The sequence below is a fragment of the Rhizopus delemar genome, genomic scaffold, assembly GCF_000149305.1.
Source record: "Rhizopus delemar RA 99-880 supercont3.19 genomic scaffold, whole genome shotgun sequence".
NCBI classification, from domain to species: Eukaryota; Fungi; Mucoromycota; class Mucoromycetes; order Mucorales; family Rhizopodaceae; genus Rhizopus; species Rhizopus delemar.
In genome coordinates, this window is record NW_027137845.1 from 1 (window position 1) to 22,780 (window position 22,780).

At 35.2% G+C, this 22,780-nt stretch overlaps 8 protein-coding genes and 1 non-coding gene across 9 annotated transcripts; 2 read left to right on the forward strand and 7 right to left on the reverse strand.

The window, feature by feature from the left end:
* Positions 1 to 532: 532 nt before the first annotated feature.
* Positions 533 to 1,879, reverse strand: RO3G_16133 (uncharacterized protein; the record flags this gene model as incomplete). The annotated part of the gene is made up of 2 exons (XM_067670717.1): positions 533 to 1,035; positions 1,282 to 1,879. 2 exons carry the CDS (start codon positions 1,877 to 1,879, stop codon positions 533 to 535), a joined length of 1,101 nt encoding a protein of 366 aa, XP_067526818.1.
* A 1,401-nt stretch (positions 1,880 to 3,280) lies between these two features.
* RO3G_16134 (uncharacterized protein) lies at positions 3,281 to 4,802 on the reverse strand (the record flags this gene model as incomplete). The annotated part of the gene is made up of 2 exons (XM_067670718.1): positions 3,281 to 3,309; positions 3,470 to 4,802. The coding sequence occupies 2 exons, from the start codon at positions 4,800 to 4,802 to the stop codon at positions 3,281 to 3,283; spliced, it is 1,362 nt and encodes a 453-aa protein (XP_067526819.1).
* Positions 4,803 to 5,101: 299 nt separating this feature from the next.
* RO3G_16135 (uncharacterized protein) lies at positions 5,102 to 6,319 on the reverse strand (the record flags this gene model as incomplete). The annotated part of the gene is made up of 1 exon (XM_067670719.1): positions 5,102 to 6,319. The coding sequence occupies one exon, from the start codon at positions 6,317 to 6,319 to the stop codon at positions 5,102 to 5,104; it is 1,218 nt and encodes a 405-aa protein (XP_067526820.1).
* A 737-nt stretch (positions 6,320 to 7,056) lies between these two features.
* On the reverse strand, positions 7,057 to 7,128 carry RO3G_19209. The gene has a single exon. It is a non-coding gene; the product is annotated as a tRNA-Glu (tRNA).
* A 1,739-nt stretch (positions 7,129 to 8,867) lies between these two features.
* RO3G_16136 (uncharacterized protein) lies at positions 8,868 to 11,392 on the forward strand (the record flags this gene model as incomplete). The annotated part of the gene is made up of 2 exons (XM_067670720.1): positions 8,868 to 10,167; positions 10,269 to 11,392. The coding sequence occupies 2 exons, from the start codon at positions 8,868 to 8,870 to the stop codon at positions 11,390 to 11,392; spliced, it is 2,424 nt and encodes an 807-aa protein (XP_067526821.1).
* Positions 11,393 to 11,825: 433 nt separating this feature from the next.
* RO3G_16137 (uncharacterized protein) lies at positions 11,826 to 12,876 on the reverse strand (the record flags this gene model as incomplete). The annotated part of the gene is made up of 3 exons (XM_067670721.1): positions 11,826 to 12,020; positions 12,090 to 12,350; positions 12,439 to 12,876. 3 exons carry the CDS (start codon positions 12,874 to 12,876, stop codon positions 11,826 to 11,828), a joined length of 894 nt encoding a protein of 297 aa, XP_067526822.1.
* Positions 12,877 to 16,477: 3,601 nt separating this feature from the next.
* On the forward strand, positions 16,478 to 19,445 carry RO3G_16138 (uncharacterized protein; the record flags this gene model as incomplete). The annotated part of the gene is made up of 3 exons (XM_067670722.1): positions 16,478 to 16,604; positions 16,656 to 16,826; positions 16,888 to 19,445. The coding sequence occupies 3 exons, from the start codon at positions 16,478 to 16,480 to the stop codon at positions 19,443 to 19,445; spliced, it is 2,856 nt and encodes a 951-aa protein (XP_067526823.1).
* Positions 19,446 to 19,786: 341 nt separating this feature from the next.
* Positions 19,787 to 20,906, reverse strand: RO3G_16139 (uncharacterized protein; the record flags this gene model as incomplete). Its single annotated transcript, XM_067670723.1, has 3 exons — positions 19,787 to 20,113; positions 20,204 to 20,437; positions 20,502 to 20,906. The coding sequence occupies 3 exons, from the start codon at positions 20,904 to 20,906 to the stop codon at positions 19,787 to 19,789; spliced, it is 966 nt and encodes a 321-aa protein (XP_067526824.1).
* A 1,388-nt stretch (positions 20,907 to 22,294) lies between these two features.
* On the reverse strand, positions 22,295 to 22,765 carry RO3G_16140 (uncharacterized protein; the record flags this gene model as incomplete). Its single annotated transcript, XM_067670724.1, has 1 exon — positions 22,295 to 22,765. The coding sequence occupies one exon, from the start codon at positions 22,763 to 22,765 to the stop codon at positions 22,295 to 22,297; it is 471 nt and encodes a 156-aa protein (XP_067526825.1).
* Between the last annotated feature and the right edge of the window lie 15 nt (positions 22,766 to 22,780).

A 22,780-nucleotide genomic window follows, 5' to 3' on the forward strand; every position in this document is an offset into this window, starting at 1 on the left:
TGATCCTAAACATCGATGAAAGTCTACGACACAATTAATGAAGGATAGTGGCATGATTTACATTGACAATTAGCCAACACAAAGTCGAGACCTTAATCCTATTGAACGTATATGGTATCATTTGAAGTTAAAGCTGAGTATGTATGATAATAGGGCGACCAGCATCCATAAACTGTGGCAAAGAGTCGAAAATGAATGGAATTCGTTTACTAAGGAACAATGCATCAAATATATAGACAGTATGCCCTACTGAATACAAGCAGTCTTAGCAGAAAAGGGTGGATCCACTAAATATTTTAAAAGTCAAAAAACTGCACCAACCGACCTCCTCTTTTTGCTGAGTGCTCCTTAGATCAATACTCCGCATCTGACTTTGAAACTTTTATCAATAAATAGTAACAGTATTAACTCCTTTTGTTCCAAGTTTCGTAATGCTTACTTTTAAACTGACGGAGCTATACTGGTATTTCCGAAAAACTGAGTTGCGTTGGTGCAGTTTTTTGACCCACTGTATATGCTTTTGTGTGTGACTTTAATGAAGAAGTTCTTGCGTTTCAGTATCCATTTGGTGTACAAGAATTCGCTCATTCTCCATGATCCATTGTGTCTTGGGAAGCAAATATGCTTTCAATCGATTTCCATGTACTCTTCTTAATTTAGTATCCCGGATGTCTGCACTCTTGATGTGATACGTGCCTTTTCCCAAAATATGTTGTATGATGAATGGACCTTCCCATTTATCTTGCAGTTTTCCTGACCAGGAGGTGGACATATAGTCTTTGAATACTAATACTAATTCACCTATCTTGAATGGAGGTTTCAACTCCTTACTCTGATCCAATAATTTTTTCTCTATAGCTTTCTTTTGGGCAATTTGAGTTTGCTTGATGGCTTGAGTAGCTTGTTCACGGATTCGATTCAAGTTATGTATTTGATGTGTTGTCCTATGCCACAGCTTTGCTTCAAATTTAGGAGAATTTTTCTCATACAAGTGATGATCTAGGTCAAAAGGTGTTCTGGGTTCGTAGCCATAAACTAAGAAAAAAGGGGAATGCTTGGTTGTAGCTTGCTTGATTGATCTATAGGCAAACAATGTCGCAGGTAAATAAGCATCCCAGTCTAACTTTTCTTCATAGGAACGCCTCTGTAGTATTTGTCCAAGTGTTCGGTTGAACCGTTCTATCAGGCCATTGCTTTGTGGGTTGTAGGGTGTTGTAGTTTTGTGTATTATGTTGTAATTTCTACACACCTGTCGGATGAGTTCACTTAAAAAGGGTTTACCATTATCTGACACCATGATTGTTGGGCATCCATGTCTGCAAATGATGTCTTCATAAACAAACAATGCTATTTCTGATGCATTTTGAAATCGTAAGGGTCTCGCCTCTACGTATTTTGTAAGATAATCTATAGCTGCAATAATATATCTATGTCCTGATCTCGATGTTTGTACATGTTTCACATCTAAGGCAACTCGATCAAATGGTTTTGCTGAAACTGCTACGGGATATAATTCTTCTTTCAACATTTTCTTCCCATGCATTTGGCATCTGTAACATTTCTTGACATATTCCATGATATCGTGTGACATATTATCCCAGTAGTAACGAGATGATATTTTGTGTAGAGTATTATTGTAAGCCAGATGACCTCCTAATGGATGTTGGTGGTATGCGTACATGATTTCTTCTGCTTCCTTTTTGTTTAATACTTTTCTGATAATCCCGTTGTCTGTATTGTATCTATACAAGATGTCTCGATAAATTGTAAACCTGTTTGCTTCTTTCTTGAGGTATTTCTTCATTCTAGAAGTTGCGTCTTCAGCTATTTTCATTGTTTGTAGATATTGTGTCAACTGATCGATTTTGTATTGTTCCATTTTGCTTATAGTTTGAAGTTGGTATGTTATGTCGGGATTTTTATTTTTTTCTTTTGTACTGTTTTTATAAGGTTTTATGGATTTTGTTTCAACTACCCCTCCCTTCCTCCATGTAGTTTTGGTAAAATATATATATAGATTGATATTGTTATTTATATGTCTTCATTGTTGTGTATCTTTAATATCCGAGCCTTGATAAAAAGTCTGCGCTCTCGTTTACTCTTCCAGGTCGATATTTTATTTCGAAATCGTATTCAGCAAGTGTTGTGATCCATCGTGCTATAATTCCGGTAGGATTTGGTGATTTGAGTAATCCGTGTAATGCTGAATGATCTGTGATAATCGTGAATCTTTTTCCCAACAGATAAGGACGAAACATTTTTACTGCCCATATGACTGCCAAACATTCTAGCTTTGTCGGTGCGTAATTTATTTCACTGGACCTTAGTCCCCTACTCGCGAATATGACTGGATGCTCGTGACCATTTTCATCTAATTGTGTAAGGATACACCCAAGTCCTGCTTTTGAAGCGTCTGTGACCAAAATAAAGGGTTTATTGAAATCGGGTCTAGTCAAGACAGGAGCGGTTGTAAGCAGTTTCTTCAAGGTTTCAAAGGAATCAGTGGTCTTTTCTGTCCATGGAACTTGTTTAGTAGTTTTTGTTTGATCATGTAAAGGTCTTGCTATAGCGGCAAAATTCTTTATAAATCGTCTATAATAAGAAGCCAAGCCTAAAAATCCTCTGACTTGTTTGAGTGTCTTTGGTTGTGGATATTCGATGATTTTCTTGATTTTTTCTGGGTCTGTTTGTACACCATCTTTTGTTACGATATAGCCAAGGAATTTGAGATGATCTTTGAAGAAAAAACATTTTTCAGGATTTAGTTTGAGATTTGCAATTTGTATACATTGAAAAACTTGTTCCAAGTGGTGTAAATGGTCTTGTTGGTTAAATGAATATACATTTAAGTCGTCTATATATGCTACCAGGCACTTATTAATGAGTGGCCGAAAACATAAATCAATAAGTCGTTGGAATGTGGCAGGAGAGTTTACAAGTCCCATTGGTAATGTATTGTAATGGTATATTCCAAACTTTGTTGTGAAGGCAGTTAATTCTTTACTATCTTCCTCCATCGGTACTTGATGAAAACCAGCTCGCATATCTAATGCTGAGAAAACTTTAGCTTTTCCTAACGTGTCTAGCAAGTCATCAATTCGTGGTAATGGGTATGCATCTTTTTTTGTAACTGCGTTAAGCTTTCGGTAGTCTATTACCATCCTGTATTCTCCATTTTTCTTTTTAACTAAGATGACTGGCGCAGCCCACGGACTATTTGAAGGGGATATTACACCTAGTTTTGTGTATTTTTCTAGTTCTTTTTGCAAGTGTTCTGCTTCTAAAGGGCTAATCCGATACGGTCGGTGACTGATAGGCAATGTGCCTTCTTGTACAGTTATTTTGTGTCGTAGCAACTTTGTATAGCCGATACTATTATTATCCCAATCGAAAATTTCTTCGTATTTCTTTAAGAGCCTTTTTAACATTCTTGCAATTTTTCTATCCATTTCCCCAATTTCAAGCTTACTGTACTTTTCTGCTTCTAAAGTTTCTTTATCTTCATCTGAGGTTTCTTTGTCCATTGCTTCGGTCATTTCCATAGTACAGAGATGAATATCCTTTTCAACATCATATGCTTGTATAATCGTATCTTCTTTAAGGTTGAGTTTTTCCAAGATTCCAATTTCTTCGCCTGGATCCAAAATTATATTATCATTAGAGCGATTATGTATTCGAATTTCCAAACTCTTTTTGTTGGTAATAAAGTTGTGACAAGGGTCAAGGATACCGGTTTTTTGTAGAATTTTGGTGCTGGTTATTTCAAAACTATACATTAATCCCCTAAGTTCATCTTTAGGTTTCTTGATTATGATAGTCTTTGATGAGTTTGCCGGGATAGTTAATCCATCTGATGAGGCTTCCAGAATGCATTGATTTTTAAGATTTTTTATCTGTATGTCTTTCTTATAGTCATTTTCAAGCAGTAATAGTGAATGCTCTTCATCCTCAACTTCTTCTTCTTCAGTAGATTCTTCATCAGTGCTTTCTTCTGATTCCTCTTCAACTTCATCATCTTCTGAATCTGCTTTATCGTTTTCAAAGTGCACTTTTTTCGTTTCTTTCGAATTGGTTGAACTGATTGGATGCTGGTAACTTTGGATATAACTGGAAATTTTTGGTAGAGGTGTATTCTTACGCAAAAAGAATATTTCTATTTCTGCCTTTTTGTTTTTATAGGACACTTTCAGGGTTGAACTATTGAAGTCAATTTTGGCCTTTGCTCTGTTTAACCAGTTGTTTCCGATAATTAAATGAGTTGGGCAAGCTGGCAATACTTCAACTGTACACGGAATAATTAAATCCTCTTGTACTTCGATAGGTACATCATATATTACTCCTAGAGCAGGCTGTTTAGAACCGTTTCCCAAGGTAAATACGCTTTCTGAGGCAGCATCTATTTCTAATCCTAAAGCATCTGCCAGGGATTTTGACATACACGTCTTGGCAGCACCACAGTCAACAAGTACTTTCACCGTTTTGTCTCCGATATTGATTTTTGAATATACGGCAGTGGTATGAATGTCATCCTCTTCTATTACCGCCATAGTTTCCTTTGATGTTTCTGTTACAGGTATTCTTTTGGGTCTACATGCACTTGCTAATTTCCTTCTAAGTGTGGGAGCAGCTACCATCAAATCTCCTACAGATATGTCTGCTTTTTGATTCATAACATCTGATACAATATCATATCTGATAGGTGGGGCCTTCGTTTTTCTTTTTATTGGCTTTGGCTTGATTTCAATAGGGAGATCAGAGTCTACTTCCATACTTCCTGTAGCCTGTATTGGTTGTTTGGGCATGTTGCTTGTTTCCTTGACTTGATTACGTTTGTTTACACGCCTAGTTACTGAAGCACTACTTGGTTGTTTCCATTTTTCTCTGGTTGTCGGTTTAGAATAAGGTTTAGAGCTTAGGACTTCAGGCGGGTGTTCAGGTCTTATAGCAGCATAAAGATCTTGGGCTTGATATGTGTTATCGTATTCATTTTGGGTAAGTATGACATTGAGATTATGTTGTTGGTTTTGTTGTTTAATGGGTTTGTTGTTATGTTGGGTGTTCGATTGACCATTCTTTTGATTATCAAAAGCAACCGACCCATTTAGTTTTTTGATTGCTGATTTTGATAGCGGGACTGAGAGGTGCCTTGCTGGGGTTGATTATTATGATTATTAGTTGGCTGATTTGGATTACGATTATGATTGTCATATTCATATCTTCCATAACTATGATCATAATTATTCCTGTATCTGTTATCGCTTCTGTAGTTATAACTGTTATTTCCATTTCGGTTATATTCATTGTTGTGAAAATTGTTATAGTTGTCATATCTAGGACGTCGATTATAATTTCTGGTAGGTTGAGATGAATGTTGATGTAGATTCAATTCACTGCGTATAGTTTCTTGAATAAGGTTAACCAAGTCATGTTGTGAGTTGGTATGCACTGATTGATTGTTATGTCTATTCATCGTTGGTTGTGTATACAAATGATTATTATTTGTACTGCCTTTCACTTCCATAGTGACTAGTTGATTTGGACCTGTGATTATTTCAGAATAGGGAGCCATATAGTTATTTCCAAAATTATTTCGTAAGTCATTGATAGGTACGGCATGAATATGTCTTTCTTCTGTGTCGATTAACTCTACGTTATGATTGTTTGCACCATGATGTTTTGTATATCTGTTATCATCATGATATATGAGGGCATTGTTGACGTTTCTTGGAATAAAAGGGTTATCCACCATGGCTATTTTACGTGGACGATTGGCATTCCACCATCCATCAGCATGATTGATCCATTCTTGGAATGTATGGGCACTACTTTGTATGCAGAATTGTTTAATTTCTTTAAGTAGACCAACACGAAAACGACTTTCAATAACTGCTTCACTTGTAATGTTCGCAAGGTCAGCTGCTTCTCGTAGTCTTGCCAAAAATATTTGAGGATGTTCTTGTTCACCTTGGAACATTTCGTTAAATTCTAATTCATAACTTTGAATTAGTTCAGGTGTGATGTAGTGTTGCTTGAGCAATTCAATGGCTTTGTCATATGTGACATTAGGGATTCTCTTGAGTATTTCTTTTTCAAAGTAAATTTTAGCAGCGCGTCGTAATTGGGATTTGAGCACGATAAGTTTTCTATCATCACTGAGAGTATTAGTGATTGCAAAGTAAGAATCAAGTATTTCTTGAAAATGGCGAAAGTCTTCTCCTTCATAGCCATAAAATTCAATTAACCTTGGGCGAAAACCTTGAGAAAAAGTTTGGTTGTTAGCATTTGCCAACGCGATTTGTCCTGTAGGATATGAGGCCATCTTGAAATTTGATATATTTGTTTTTGGTATGTTTTGTATTTCTTGAAGTAGAGTTTTGATAGTTTTCTTGACGATTTGTTTTAATTTGATAGATTTTTCCGAGTGTTTGTTAATAATGTTTGTGATTTGTTGATTTGTTGATTTGTTCCCTCGTAGTGACCACCAAATGCAAATTTAACGTTTTTGTTGTAATGGCCTTAAGAGTTTAGAAGTAAATTTGACTTTTCTTTAGAATTTAAAAGAATTTGAGATCAAAGATTTGTGTTTAAATGAATAAATTTGGTTTGCTTGTAGTAAGTGACCACCAGATCTTGTATTGTAGATCAAACAGTAAAAGGTAATAAAGTGTTTTCTTGATAAGAGAATATAAAAGTGATACGATGAAGATAATTTGACTTCAAAGGACTTGACTTGCTTGAGTTATAAAATAAAAATAAAGAGTTTTGATAAAGAGGAACTCGATGTTTATTTGAATAAAAGATATTTTTAAAAGTGAAGTTCAGTCAAATTATAAGAGGGGATATTTATATGATTATTATATTTTTTTTTTTTGTTTATCTTTAGGGACTGAGGTCCCTCCTTCGACTGAGGTCCCTCCTTCGACTGAGTCCCTCCTAGGACTGAGTCCTTCCTAGGACTGAGTCCTTTCTTCAGCAAAAGTTACACCAACTGCGTCACAATAATCATAGCTACAATACGGCACAAAAAGAGATCATTCCTACAATAGGAAAAAAAACTTCCCCAACGGGGAATCGAACCCCGGCCATGTCGGTGAAAGCGACAGATCCTAGCCACTGGACCATTGAGGAGAAGATGTATTGATATGTGGCTAAATCCATCTCTTCGTCCTGCATTTAATCACGTGTCACTGCAAATAATATAGAGACTTTGACGTAGATTTTTAACAGACCTGACAATCATAGATCCGTAGATTTTATAATTTTTTTATGAGAAACCATTATATCTTGCTGTGTTACATCTTTTTTAATTTTGAAAAAAGATTTAGGTGCGAAAAAAATAAAGAAATTTATCGATATTTTTGTTTTTTTTGTAGGGTAAGCATTCATAAAGTTATTCACGTTTTAAAAAAGTATCTGTTTTTTTTACAAATGATCTTTTTTTGGAAAGCCTGTTCCTCTCTACTGTTGAAAGACCGATGTCTTCTTTTTTTTTATTTTTGAGGCAAAATGCGGAAATCAAAAGCAATTTGCGATTATTTTGTTCAGAAGAATACATATTAGGAAGGTGGTTTGTGTTTTTTAGCTTAGATCATTACAAACGTGTTACAAAACGTAATAAAATAGTTGTGTTTGGGAAAAAAAATGACCTGGTAAAAAAAGACTTCGTAAAAAAAAAAGACTTCGTAAAAAAATAAAGACTAAGTTAAAAAAAAAGACGAAGTGAAAAAAAAAAAAGAGTCTGGCAGTAGAAGGTTCATTGTTCAAATGAAAACAATCATCTAACAACAAGTACACTTCATAGAAATGCAAACTACTTTTACATTATAAAAAAAGAATACGTGTATATTCTAAAAGAATAAAAAATAAAGAAGCTCTGCTAACATTTTGTTACAAGGCAGTTATAATTAACAAATACATACAAACGTTTTTGTTTATCAAGTAAATAGATTGTTTTATTATTTTTTATGACAAATATTGTAAAAGAATATATGTTTTTAAGCTTATACTCGCTCATTACTTACTTTATGTTTGCACATGGGTGTAATTTGCCATTAGTCATTAGTCATTAGAGATGTGGGCAATGGCAACTTTCTTTACCAAAAAAGCTTTTCAGCAATAAACAACAATATAAGTCTGATATTCTTATAGTTTCTTTAAGTTGGAAAGAACAACTTTGCCCATGAGTCTCATGTTCGTCATCCGAATGTGTGCCATTAGGAATTCCTAATGTAAGAAAAAAAGAAACCGACATTAGACTTCGTTATTATTTTTGTTGTTATAAACTTACATTTGACCAGAACTTGAGCTTTCTTTTTTATCTTTTGTACCTTGAGCATCTAATGATAGTCCATGAAACAAAACCAGGGAAAAAAAAAATGTTTAAGCACCGATTTTGTTTTTTGAAATTTAACCTTTTTTTTTATCAGACACGTTTTCTCTTTCTACCTATTTTTTTGCTATTTCTAAATTTAAAAATTATAAACAACATGAACAACTTCAACGCCACCAAAATTGCTTGCACCTGTTCTGAATGCAGCAGCCAACCCAATGGATACAGAATGCTTGCAAAGAGAACTGTTAGAACTCATGTTCTTATGGATAGATATAGAAATAGAGGTTTTTTTTTATTTTTCAGTGGAAATACAAACGTGCTAATGTAAAAAAAAACAAACAAACAATAGAATCGAGAAGAGTATCTGAAGCTAACGACAACGGGGAGGAAACTGTCGAATACTCGTCAGCCATTCCTGAGCCAGTAATTGAAGGTATATTTCAAACAACAAAGTATTTAATATAAGAAAGATTTTATTTATTGAAATATATTTTGCAACTTGTTAGACGGAATGAATGTTGACGAAGAGGAGGGAATGAGTAATGAGCAGCAGCTTCGTCACCTTTTGCTGTTGTTCATTGTGCTTTTTCAAGCAAAGCACCTCTCGGTGAAAGCCAGTGAAGACTTGTTGGCCTTTCTTTCCTTTTTTGTCCGTTCTCTTGGCCATAATATGGAGATTCCAACAAAGATCTCTACTGCCCGTACTATGGTCAATTATTCCAAGGCCACCGATGGTTTGTCCCGTTTTCTTGTTTGCTCTGCTTGTCGAAGCGTTTACACTTCTGGAAGCTTGCATTCTCACTCCTGTGGATATGTACGCTTCCCTAACAACCCTTATCGACAAGCACAACCATGTGGAAATGCTCTTTTTGTAGGCAGCAGTTTAAAGCCAGTGCTTGAGTATCCCTACAACTCAATTGTTGAGACTTTAAAAAAGTTCTTTATGCGACCCAGCTTTGAACAACAGATTGAGCAATGGAGAAGAAGGTTAGTTGATGAAGATGTCATGTTCGACATATATGATGGCAGAGTTTGGAATCAGCTTGTGGATTCAAATGGACAAGTCTTTACCAGCCAGCCAAGATCATTAATGGTATCATTGAATGTGGATTGGTTCCAGCCAAGTGACAATATGAAGCATTCTAGTGGTGCTATTTACCTTGCAATTAACAACTTGCCAAGAAATACGCGCATGAAGTTTTCCAACATCGTTTTGGTAGGTGTTATTCCTGGACCCCACGAACCAAATGATGATCAAATCCAGAACTTTTTAAAGCCATTGGTTGATGAATTGCTTGTATTGTACAATGGTGTTGTAATGCCCACTTATCAAAATCCTAACGGAGAAGTAGTTCGTGTGGCATTAATGTCCATCAACTGTGATATGCCTGCAGCAAGAAAAGTAGCTGGATACATGGGCGCCATGGCTACTAAAGCATGTAACAAGTGCTCAACTTCTTTTGGTCGTTTGTCAACCGGTACCAGGTCTTCAAAGCCAAACTTTTCCGATTTTGATGATGAAAACTGGGTGCAAAGAACGTGGGAGCAGCAAAGAGTTGATGCGTACGACTGGTTGACTGCTACGCACAAGGCACAACAAGAAGAAAAGCAAGCAAGTTCTGGTACAAAATGGAGTGAAATACACCGACTTCCTTACTTTGACGTGGTGAGATATGTAACTGTCGATCCAATGCATAATTTGTTTCTTGGAACACCAAAAAAAATGATTGAAGTTTGGCAGGATTTTGGTTTGCTTGATTCTACTGATTTTTCAGCAATGGCAACAGGGTCAACTACCATAATCATTCCTCGGCAATACACTAAGCTATCTGAAGGTATGTAATACTGCTAGATTGTGCTTATATATACGCAAAATAAAACTTTATTGTATGATGGGGCAAGATACTTACTTTTTCTTTTTTTAAAAAAAAAATAGGAAAAATCTCTGGTGCTTTTGCTAATATGAAATCAGATGAGTGGAGAACTTGGGTTGTTGCGTTGTCACCTTTCCTTCTCAAACAAAGACTGTCAGGTGAACATTTTGTGAACTGGTTGCGGTATGTCGATGCTGTGAAGCTGGTCACTGGACCTTCCATCACAGTAGAAGACATAGATACAGCACATCTATTGATGAAAAACTTTGGCAAGACCTGTGTCGAGTTGTATGGTGAATCTATGCCCACTCCAAACATGCATATGCATCTTCATTTGAAAGAAAGCTTCCTGGACTTTGGTCCCTCATACTCTTTTTGGCTTTATGGCTTTGAACGTCTTAATGGCGATATGAAAGATATTAACATCAATTTTAAGACTGGATTTGAAACAACTTATGCTACTATGTTCATTCAAAATGTTCACACACAAGATCTAGTATATTCCTTACATTCCTTTATAAATTCAACAAACGAAGACATGCTCCTACTAACCAAATTTATAGAAGAGATAGGTGAGGTTACGAATGACGAGAGTGGTTTAACGCCATTTGACTACTCTCGTTTCATAGACGGACCTAGCTTATTTAATTCGACAATTACTGGTAGTGAGCCTCTGCCACCTACATCCTATCCTTTAAAATTCAATAAGAAGACAGAACTTATATGTCATGAACATTATGACGCTTTAAAAAATTATTATATGAACACCTATGCACCTATGATAACAAATACATACATTGATACCACCATACACTCATTCAAAAAAATCACTTTGCTTGGACAGCTTTATCAGCCAGCAAGTGCAAATTCATTATCATCATCACCATCATCATTCATTCAGGCCATTGTCGACAATCAACTGCGCATTGGTCAAATATCATATTTTTTTACTCATTCATTTGGTAACAACACTCATTACTTTGCATTTGTCAACTGGTACAGCCATGCGACCCAACATTTTCCCACTTTTGATGGTACTGGCATCCAAGTGTGGAAGAATCAGTATAAACCAGTGTCAAGGCTTAGCATACTTCCGATTCATCGCATTTATAATCCTGCTGCTGTCAAGCCATATATCGACAATAATATTCTCACTCTCTCTCTTCCAAGAAAAATTTATATGTAACAATTATGCAAAACTATTCAATCATTTATCATTATCATTATTATTATTTTATATATTTTACTAAAGAATCATTCAATAGACTACTTTTTTTTTAACAAATGTTTATTCAATTTGGTAAGAGACAACAAAACAAGAAACAAAAAAAAAAAAAAAAGCAAACAAAAAAGTGGATGCCTATGGCATTGGGTTGGCAGCAGCAGAGGAGGAAGGACCAGAAACAGAAGTGGGGAAGCCAAGAGCAGGGGAAGAAAAAGCCCAGGAAGGGTAGTACTCATGATCGAGTTTATCTGGGAACTCCATCTCAACATTTTGCACTCTTCTTCTAATTGTTGGTGGAGCTCCCTTTTTCTTTAGTAATTCTTTGTACCCTTTCTGAAGCTCTTTGTGGAATTCCACTACCTGTAGGCAATTAAGGTATATTAGAAAATGAGATTTATTGATATGTCATACTTACTCTTTCACTTCTGAATGATGGCCGTTTGACAATAAACGTACGGCCATCTTCATCTTCTGGGCCATTCTCCTCATCAGGGGTCCAATCAACCGTCAAGATCTTTTCGGCAAATGGGAACCGTGCTTGGTATGCAGCTGCGTTAGCGTTGTAAGCAACCCTCCTGTTAAGGAGTTTCTATTATAAAGTATTGATGTAAGTATTATAGGCATTTTATATTACAATTTTTAAATATCAAGTACTTACTGCATTTACGCGGCTGCGGCAGGCTGACGTTGGTGTCGTCACAGCTTTCCCATTTGCCTTATCCACCATGTAATAGAACTTGCTTCTAATCATGGTGAATACTTGCGAATCAGTCAGGCCATTGAAGCGTTGGTGCTTCCTGACTTCATCGCGCAACAGATTTTTTACTTTTCTGTTGGCCTTGTCGGTGATGGACTTGAGCGTATCAAACTTGATGCCACGGCCAACCAAGTATTCACGGTAGTGATCAGCTATGTGATCCTATAATGTAAGTAAAAAAAAAAAGAAAAAAAAAGAAATAAAGTTATTAAATTGTATTTGCTAATTGATACTTTAATTTTAGACTTACACTACACTGCTTTTTGATCCTGTTGATCTCAGCCATATCATCATAGTGCTGCCCTTGCTGTGGCTGTTGAACTGGATGCTGCTGCTGCTGCTGCTGCAGTTGTTGCTGTTGCCACATTTGAGCAAAAAACTGCATTTGGGCAGCCATCATCTCTGGTGTGAGACCAGAGGCTGCTCCAATAGCCTCTGCACCAGTATGGCTGCCAAAGCTTGCAACAGGAGCATAAACAAGGACAGGAGCGGACACGGGAACAGGAAAAGGAACAGAAGCAGAAGCAGAAGCGGAAACAGGAGCAGGAGCGGGAGCGGGAGCAGAAGAAAGAGAAGAAGAAGGAGAAGGAACAACAGTGGACGATGATCCAGCAATGCCCATGGAAACTCTTGCCCTTTTGGGGGCATTGCTGGGAACGTTGATGGGGGTGGCGACGCGTCTGGACATTTTTTTAGAATAAGTATAAACAAGGAAAAAAAAGAAAAATGTCCTACAATGTTTTTTTTATATTCTTCTGTTTCTTTTGTACTCTCTTTTTTTTAAAAAGAAAACACTATTTGGGTTGAAGATGTTAAAGTTAACTAAAGAATAAATTTAACAATATATAAACAAGCTTTTTGAATATTCTAATAGCTGCTCTAATTTCAAAAATAGCGTTAGAACGAGCTTTCATGGTTATTAGATTTGACTGATACCGAATAGTTGTAACACTAGTAAAATGAGACTATAAAAAAAAGTATTTTTTTTTCCCTTTTTTTTTTTTTTTTTTTTTTTTTTTTTTTTTAAAAAAAACAATCTTCATAAAAGGTAAGTTCTTCATATTATATATACCATATTCCTGCTCTAACGATGCTTTTACTTTAGTAAAATCATATCGGTTGCTTTCTTGATGTTTGAAATGGTCTTTATAAAGTCTCTTTCCCAGGATTATCGTTGCTTCCTTTACTTGTTGGTATAAGCTTAACTAGTGTCTTTTTTTCTTTTTTTTTCCTGTTCCATCTAAAGCAAGGTACTATTACTTCTATTACATAACCTATATAGCTAATAATTATCATAGATACATGCTGCTTCCTTTTTTATTTGCTGGTATAAGTTTAGCTAGTCTTCTGGCCTATCTAAAGAAAGGTACTATTACTTCTACTACGTATACTCAATAGCTAATAATTATTATAGATACATGCTACTTTGCTTTGGCCTTTTACTATCTCTTTCTCGCCCTTGCTTTGGTTCTTGAGTACTGATGTCTTTTCTTCTTTTGCTTTGAGTGCCCAAGTCCTTGAATCCTTGAATCTTTGAATCCTTGTGTCTTTGCATCCTTGAGCTTGGCCTTTTTTTTTTTTTCTCATGAGAACCTTTTGAGTTCCACGAGATTAATTGATGTATTTTTAGATTAGTTGATGCTTTTTTGGTGACGATAGGTAAGTCAAGTAAGCTTTTAAAACACTACAAGCAAAGAAATACTGTATATTGTTATTATTATGTTATTTAATTAAAAAAAAAGCTATTTTTATAAAACAAGTCCCTATTTTTTTGTGTATGTAAAGCAATATTTATTGCAATATGAATGGTTAATAAAGAAGTATATAAAGCAATATGAGTGGTCGATAAAGAAGTGTATAAGGCAATATGAGTGGTTTATAAAGAACAAAAAGACAAATAAAGCATTGATTTGAAAAGTATCATTGGTCCCCAATTTTTTTCTGACGTAGAAAAGACTATGAAAAGCAGCTACCAAGATAGACGTCCTCGCACATTAAGGATTAAATCTACTTAGAACTCTGAATTATCACTCCCGTCAGTATCTGCATTAGCAGGACGTAGAATAAATAATAGAATTATAGGCCCGTAAAGTATGGCTGATATCGTCGTCGGCATAAATATGCATTCAATCACAGATTTTGATATTGCTGAACATAAAAGCATATACCTAACAATTAACGATTCGCAGAGTTTGCACAATTATTTGCAGTGTGTCACTGCACCCAAACCCTATATTCTAAATTATTATACATCGGGTATTTTAACAGTGGAACATCGTGTAAAATAATACGAAATTGAATTTTCAGAATAGAGATGTAATTTTTGTACCAAAAAAAAGCTAGAAAAAAGTATATACTATATCTGTAAAGATATATATATGTTTACACTCTGCATACTGAATAAAATGAAATTGTATTTCTTGTAAAATTTTTTTTGTCTCTTTTGTACTACATGAATCCATGGCAACTTTCAAATTGGAAAAATGAAAAATTTTCAAAACCAGTGTATGATTTTTTAATTTCAACAAAGGCCAATAAAGTATATCTATTGGATTGTAAGCTCGGACATATAACTATTTGAGTTGCGACGTTCTCTTATCAAGCATACTGAATTTGCTATACTGCAAAAAAAGAAAAAAGAAAAGTATGCTTAGTTTATGTACCCAAAAAAAAAGATAAAAAAAATTGTTTGTTTACACTGAAAAGATAAAGAACAACATTTCTTAAGTTGCGAAAGGGAACATAGGCTCAATGATTTTATCCAACGAAGAGTAAAATTAATTGATTACAATTGGAACAACAGAATATATCATAGGAAGTAATAAATGCAAATGTTAAATAAGAGATAAAATAAAAATGAACAAGGAAAAAAGAAAAAAAAAAAAGAAATACAATTTTCCTTTTTTTGACCACAAGGAAAATAACTTCTACCACAGATGATAAGGCAATGTTTAAACGACTAAAGCTAAGCAGAAAATAAGGAGGAATGGGTTTGGTAGTCATTTTTATTTTTAACTGCAAAAAGAAACAATAATTATTAACTTCAAACGAATTTACATGTTTTGAGATTCCTTATAGCAGAGACTATAAAAAAGAGCTTTTGTTAATGAAATAAAATAGAACATCTTAAGAGATTTAGAAAAAAAAAAAGTAATGTTGAAATTAGAGAATTGCAATGTCGGAATTACTTGCATGTGAAAAAAAGCAATGTTGGAATTACTTGCATGTGAAAAAAAGCAATGTTGGAATTACTTGCATGTTAAAAAAAAAGAATGTTAAAAATGACATTTCAAACGAATACCTACTTTTACAAATTGCCTTAAGTTGAACAAAGCCTACATACAGGATCCTTGTTTTATTCATAGAGTATACAAAGATTTACTTTGGGTTTTAGAAAGCGGTTTTAGAAATTGCACTGAAATTGGAAATGTTTTTTTTCAACCAAGAAAAAAAAATCTAACTGAGATGTCAATTAGAAATGTGTTAATTCATTTACCTTTGTTTGCTAATTTCAATTTCTTATTCAATGTATCTATGCTAATTTATGTGCTTTTTGTCCCAATTTTAAGAATATCATCACTTTGTCTGTTTTCTATATTTTTTTTTTTTTTTTGTAAAGTAGTGCAGTTAAGTAAGCCAATCAATATAGTACTGAATATGACGGGAAAAGATTCAAATCTTTTAACAGAAAAGTTGAATTGATTTTACTCGATGAAAAATGTATTATTATTTAGTCGCAATTGTATGATGTCGTAATATAGCAACATCAATTGAAATTTGTTAAAGATTCTTATTCTTTGATTTTGGAGTTGTATATAAGGAGTTCATAAAGCGACATATCAATGCATAAAAACTGTTATTGTATTCATACAAAAAAATAAGTACTCATGAATAAATTTAATATCATTGATTTACAGTAAAACCATATCTCTATAAATAAATATGAGACTTCTGCAATAATTACCTTTGATCTGTTGTTCATATCGGTATTTTAAGAATCACATCGGGACCTGTTTTTAAGAACGGTACATCAATGTAATCCTATTTGATAAATATTGTTAAATCAATAAACAACTCACATCATCATTGATTGATTCGTCAAGAAGACAACATGTCATATTTATCCATTATCTTTCCTGAATCTTCCCATTCTCTTTGTATCATTATTTTAACCGATGAATAGAAATAGCGGTAAAAATTTACATATTCAAAAAGTATAAATAACATCAATTGTTGTTGTAAATCAAACAGTATATAATTAGTAACGCAAGTTCTTTATTGTATTTATAATGTATTCTTCAAGCCCATACAAATTCCATTGTTACTGCGCCCAATGCTCTGGAGGAGAAGCAGGCAAGTACCAATTTGTTACGCAATGGACTCTTGCTCGCCATAGAAAGAAAGAAGCTGTTAAAGGTTTGTTACTTACATTAAGATAGTTTTTTTGCTAACGTATCATATAAACAGGTGAATCAGAAATAATTCCAGAAGTTAACACCAATAATGAAGTGATTCCGTCAAGTGAAAATGATTCTGAGAATAATGGTGATGAAGACTTTTCTAATTGGCAAGTCATTGAAAATGATGAAGATGATGCCTCTAGTTGTATGGATGTTGTCGAATTCAATGTGCCCAAAGGTAAAAACCTTCTAGAATTGTTTTAATAAAATATAAAATACTTACTTTGTCAAACGTTTAGTTAAACTTGAAGGATTCCAAAGTGATGTTGTTGCTTTCATAGCAATTTTCTTGACGTATTTCCAGCTGTTTTTCATTTCTGAATATGCTGCGGAAATAGTAATGAAATTTGCTAATGATCTTGTTGTCCTCTTACATTACGAACCAATCTTCCCTACCAAGTTGGACACTCTTCGAAATGCTGTTGGAATTGACTATACCTACAAAGGTATGTTTCGCCTTGTTGTCTGTCCTGAATGCCATACCTTGTACCAGCCTGAAGAAGTACACTGTGATTCGAAGTGCACCTTTTCTGAATTTCGCATCACATGTAATGCCCCACTCTTCAAGCCTGCTACGATTGGTGCAAGCAAAATGTACGCCAACAAGGTCTCTGCATTCAATTCCATCAAGTATGCCTTGACTGTGATGTTCTCTCAACCAAGCTTTGAATCAGCAGTAGAAGCATGGCGCTATCGTACTCGTCATAACAACACCATGTATGATATCTATGATGGTCAACTTTGGAATGAATTCAAAGATAGAGATGGTAATTTATTTACCAGTCAAGCTAGATCTCTTCTTTTTACGTTAAATGTCGATTGGTTTCAGTCATCCAAAAGAAACGTGTACTCTGTTGGTGCTATCTACTTGACAATAAATAACCTTCCAAGATCCATCAGATACAAAAAAGAAAATATCATCTTGGTTTGCGTTATTCCTGGTCCCAAAGAACCCAAGGACACACAAATCAACAACTATTTACAAGTTTTGGTAAATGATCTGAAGGAACTTTACTACGATGACTTCTTTACCTGTACGGCTGAATCTCCTAACGTGCCTGTCCCAGTTCGTGCTGCTTTGTTCTTGATTGCTTGTGATATTCCTGCTAGCCGAAAGGTTAGTGGGTTTACTTCATTCAATGCCACTGTACCTTGTAACAAGTGCTCAACAGCATTTCCTGCTCGTTATAATACTCATTTTCAACGTGATTTTTCTTTTGGTCTTGAAGATATTGATGCTTGGTCACTTCGTACCAATATTGAAAACCGTTATCATGCAAAAAATTGGAAAGAAGCAACCACCAAGAGACAAAGAGCCGACTTGGAACAGAAGTTTGGTACTCGGTTCTCTGCCTTACATGATTTGGAATACCTTGATCTTGTTCGTTGTACTGCCATTGATCCAATGCATGGCCTTTTCCTTGGAACAGCAAAGAAAATGGTTAAAATATGGCGTACAACTATTTGTGACCTTACCCATGAATTATACCTGACTGATGCTGACTTGAAAGAAATGCAAAAAGAAGCAAATGATATTATATTGCCAGCACAATACACGCCAATCAATCAGAAAATTGCCAGCGATTTCTCTGACTTAAAGGCTGATGAATGGAGAACCTGGTGTCTTGCTCTTTCTCCTCTTTTGCTCAAGTCTCGTCTTCCAGTCCGTCATAAGGAAAATTGGGCAAAGTTTGTACAGGCCTGTCATATTGTATGTCGTCCATGCATTACCCAGAATGAAGCCATGATAGCCCACAAGCTATTCCATGAGTTTGTCCTTGGTGTTGCTGAATTGTATGGTCCAGAGATGGTCACTCCAAATATGCATCTTCATCTACATTTAAAGGACTCCATCCAAGACTTTGGTCCAATCTATGCATTTTGGTTATATGGCTTCGAGAGACTTAATGGTGACATTAAGAAGATGACAGTAAACCACAAGACAGCGTTCGAAGTTACGTACATGAAGAAGTTCCTTTCTGTTGTACATTATGGTGACTACATCCGTAATTTACCACAAGGAATTAAACAGAACCCAGTGATGATGTCTTCCTTTGGTTACTTGCCACCGACACCTTCTGATTCCCTTGTTGCTTCATCTGTTTCAACCAGCTTTGATTTCAGCTTATTTGTCAGTGCTCCTCTACGTTTGAATGATACCTTCACTGGTGCTGAAATTCTACCTCCTGATACGCAAGCTTCTTCTAGACACAAAGTTAGTGTTAATAGGTTGACTCGAGCCCATTATGGTTACCTTCTTGCCTTTTACAGGCTTGTATATACTGATCGAACATTCGCAAGTGCGCTTATTCCAGAAGATCTTGATGACTTATCTACGATGGTGCTCCCCGATATTTCTCTTTTCTCTGAAATTGAAATTCTTGGGCAAACATATCGATCAAAAGCATCACGTACTACTCGTGGTTGTTATATTGAAGTGGCTTGCAATTCTGCTGTTCCTGGAAAAGAACCTGAAATGCGGATTGGTCAGGTGCAGTATTATTTTAGCCATCAGCTTCAAATGAAGAAAACTATGATTCCAAATGGTCGGGTCTTTGCCCCAAATGCTTTTGATGAACACCTCTTTGCTTTTGTACGTTGGTACAACGCTCCTCTTCATCCTTTTCGAGGATTTGAATGTCTTGGTGCCGCGTACTACCACAACTCTTTTCGACCAGCTGGTTCAGACTGTATTCTTCCAGTATCGCGTATCTTTACTTGTGTTGCTATGAAGCAAGGTTATCCTGATAATCATGTTGTCTTTTTACCTCTCCCAAGAAAAACCATTGGTTTGTAAAAAGTAAAAAAAATAAAAAAGAAAGTAAAATAAAAAAAGTAAAAGTAAAAAAAAAATTTAAAGTTTAAAAATCCAAACACCGCATTTCTTTTTATTTTTTTTTGTTCATTTTATAATTTTTTTTAAAACTGAAAGTCGTCTTCATCCAACTGCATTTCAGAACCAAAAGCCCAAGCGATACTCTCTTCCGTTATATTTTCTTTTCTGACGAAGTCAGGAACAGGCAGCGAACATTTTCTTCGAATGCGAGGAAGAGACTGAATGTTGCTGGTTCCAGTCCTTTGTCTCTTGGCCCTGTCACTTGCTATCTGATCATCCAACAGCTTGAAGAATTCAGTGCACTAAATATTGGATAATGAGCTGATTGCGCTTAAAAAGATATTAATTAAACTTACTGCTGGTGATCTGTACTTTGGTACACGAACTTCAAAATAATCAATGGTTTTTGTACACAAGACAGACATGCGTTCCTTTTCGGTAAAAGGAATTGTTCTATCTGGATTTTGCTCCAGAAGAACTTCCTCTACCTTATCCATTGTATCGCTATTATACATGTCTTCTTCTTCAGACATGTACTGCTGTTGAAGCAAGTACTCGCAGTTCGGATAGTTGTTGTAAACGCCTTGATCCTTGTGCTGCTCATACATTGCTTTCCGTGTTTTGATTTTCTAAAAAAAAATCAATTATAAAATAGCAATAGCCTTTATTGTCCTTACGTTGTTTTTTCGAGTCGTTTTAGCAGCCTTTCTTTTCTTTACGAACTCGTCGACAACACCAACCTCCTCTCCAGCCATACCAGCTTTCTTGGTATAATACTGCCTTTCAAGGTATTTCCGCAAATCGCGGCTATTGGTATGCTTGTACGCATAATGGCTATTGACATACTCTTGCAACAGCTTAAGTACTTTTTGATTCTCAACAGACTTTAGAGGCTTGCTGAGATCGTACTTAGATGACGGAGGTAAATCATTGTAATGATTCCTCACAGCATCCTAAAATTAAAGAAAAAAAAGTAATTATTACACTTGTTTAAATTTAAATTATTAATAACCTTACCTTAATCGCTGTTGCAATTGGTTTTGCACTTTTGCTGGATTCTTGTTCAAGCTCGCTGTAGGCTTCTTTGACCTTGGCAAATGCCACTTGCAAGGCACGCTTTTCTTCCTGCTCTTTTCTTAACATCTCCTTCAAAGTGTCAATTTCCTTTCTCATATCCAGATAAATGGAGAAGGAAAGAGAAGCTTCATCACGTCCAACATCTTCAGCTTCACGCATTCGCTTCTGGACATTGGTCATAGGGGGGTAACCAGGTCTAGGATAGGCAAAGCTATCAAGAATACCATCCCTTGACACAAACTCAGGAACAACAGCACGGGAAGGAAGAGCAATTGGCTGCCCAGCAGAGTTAGAGCCACGAGCATTGACAGGAGCAGGGTTGAATTCGATAATACGGTCAGACATAATGTTATAAGGTACTTTGAAGAAAAAGTAAAGAAGCTTAACATTGAAGTTGAACACAACTTAAATACTATTGCGTTCAATTGTAAACTCAGTTCTATACAAATCAAAAAATCTATAAAAGGATTGATGTCTCAGATCAATCTTTTCTTTTCTTTCTTTCTTTTTTTTGATTTGTTATCCCAGGTAAGTTGTTCTTTTTTTTTTAAAAAATTTTTTTTTCTAATGTACTTTATTAAAAATTCATAGGTATACTTATGGCTATTATAAGTTCTTGAGTCTTTTCTGTATCTGTTTATGTGGTACGTAAGTTTCTAAATTTTCATTGTCTTCATTAACATTCAAATTTAGTTTCCTAAGCTTGATTCTGAAGCTGTTTGAACTCCTTGGTATCGTCTTCTAGTTTTTAAAGAGGTTTAAGGTAAGAAAGTCGGGTACATCATGTTTCACTGTAATTAATCTTTTATTTTATTCAGTTTCAATTCTACTTTCCTACTGCCTAGTCCACTGCCTTCATCTTTCTTTTGCTTCAGATCTCTTTTGATGCTGCTTCATTGTATTTGTTTGTTTTGCCTGTTTTGTCTGCTATATTGTATTGTTTGCTGCTTCTGAGGTTTAGGTAAGTGCAATTTTGAAAAAAAAAATTTTTGGTATCTACCGTTTAAAGGTGTTGTTTCATTATTCCCATCGATCCCTTGTTCCTTTTCCCGCCTTTTTGTATCATTTTTAATAAACAAATGAACCAATAATATATAATCAATATGACGATAAAGCCCCAAAATAAACGAATAAAACTAAATTTTTAACCAATAATACCGTATTTTAAGCCTATTTTATTTCCTACTATAAACCATCCAGAGTTATATATAATCATAATAAGCCAATAAGAAAGTATTGCGAAAAGGCAATAAGCCAGTAAAGAAGTAATATTCAAGAGAAATAGACGTATAAGGAAGTATTACTAAAGGCAATAAACCAATAAAGGAGTAGTATCAAAGAAAAACGCAAGCATGTAAGGTCCAATAGAAAGGTGTTATGTTTGTGTATCATCGTAGAAAGAACAATGAAGCGGCGCGTCACCAAAAGTAACACGGTATTCCACATACATATCTTAACATTTAGAGCAAAATACACGAAGTACAGTAGCTTACAAAATTGTACAAGTGTTTTGCATTTTTTGCTTCCGTAGGATTTATCGATACCAAAACGATAAATAAACAGCAGCATGTTGTACATCATTCGAAAATATAGCTTCTTGTCTTTCTTTGAGTACTATTCAGTCGACGATAAAGTCATTGTGGATGGAGTTATGACCGCTTACAAATGCCGACTGCACTTGTACAATTTTGGAACCGATGTTTTAGAATAAAGTTTTTATTTAAAAGTGTGCATCAGAAGTCGATCCAAATACCTTTATTCTTTATAATGTCAATACATCGTTGAGGCATAGTTTCAATATAATTTTGACATTCTTTTTCGGTAATTTCATGCCAAGTCTCGAACGTACGAGTCCATAGTTCATCCATAGAGGCAGGAGGACAATCATACTGTTTAAACAAGCGTTTTTTCAAGGTATTCCACATATTTTCAATTGGATTTAAGTCTGGAAACTGTGGTGGACACTCCATTGTTGTAAAATCCTGTTTAGACAACCATTCAGATACGATTTTGGACTTATGTTTGGGATCGTTATCTTGCATAAATTCAAAATCAGCCATTCTCAGGTCGTTTTCTTCGCAATAGTCGGCCATAGACTTCACCAAATCATCTTGCAATACAGATAAATAGACGCTCTTGTCCATATTCTTGCCTACGTAGACAATATGCCCAACCAAGTACCAGCTAATGCAGCTCCAAACCATAAGCGATCCTCCACC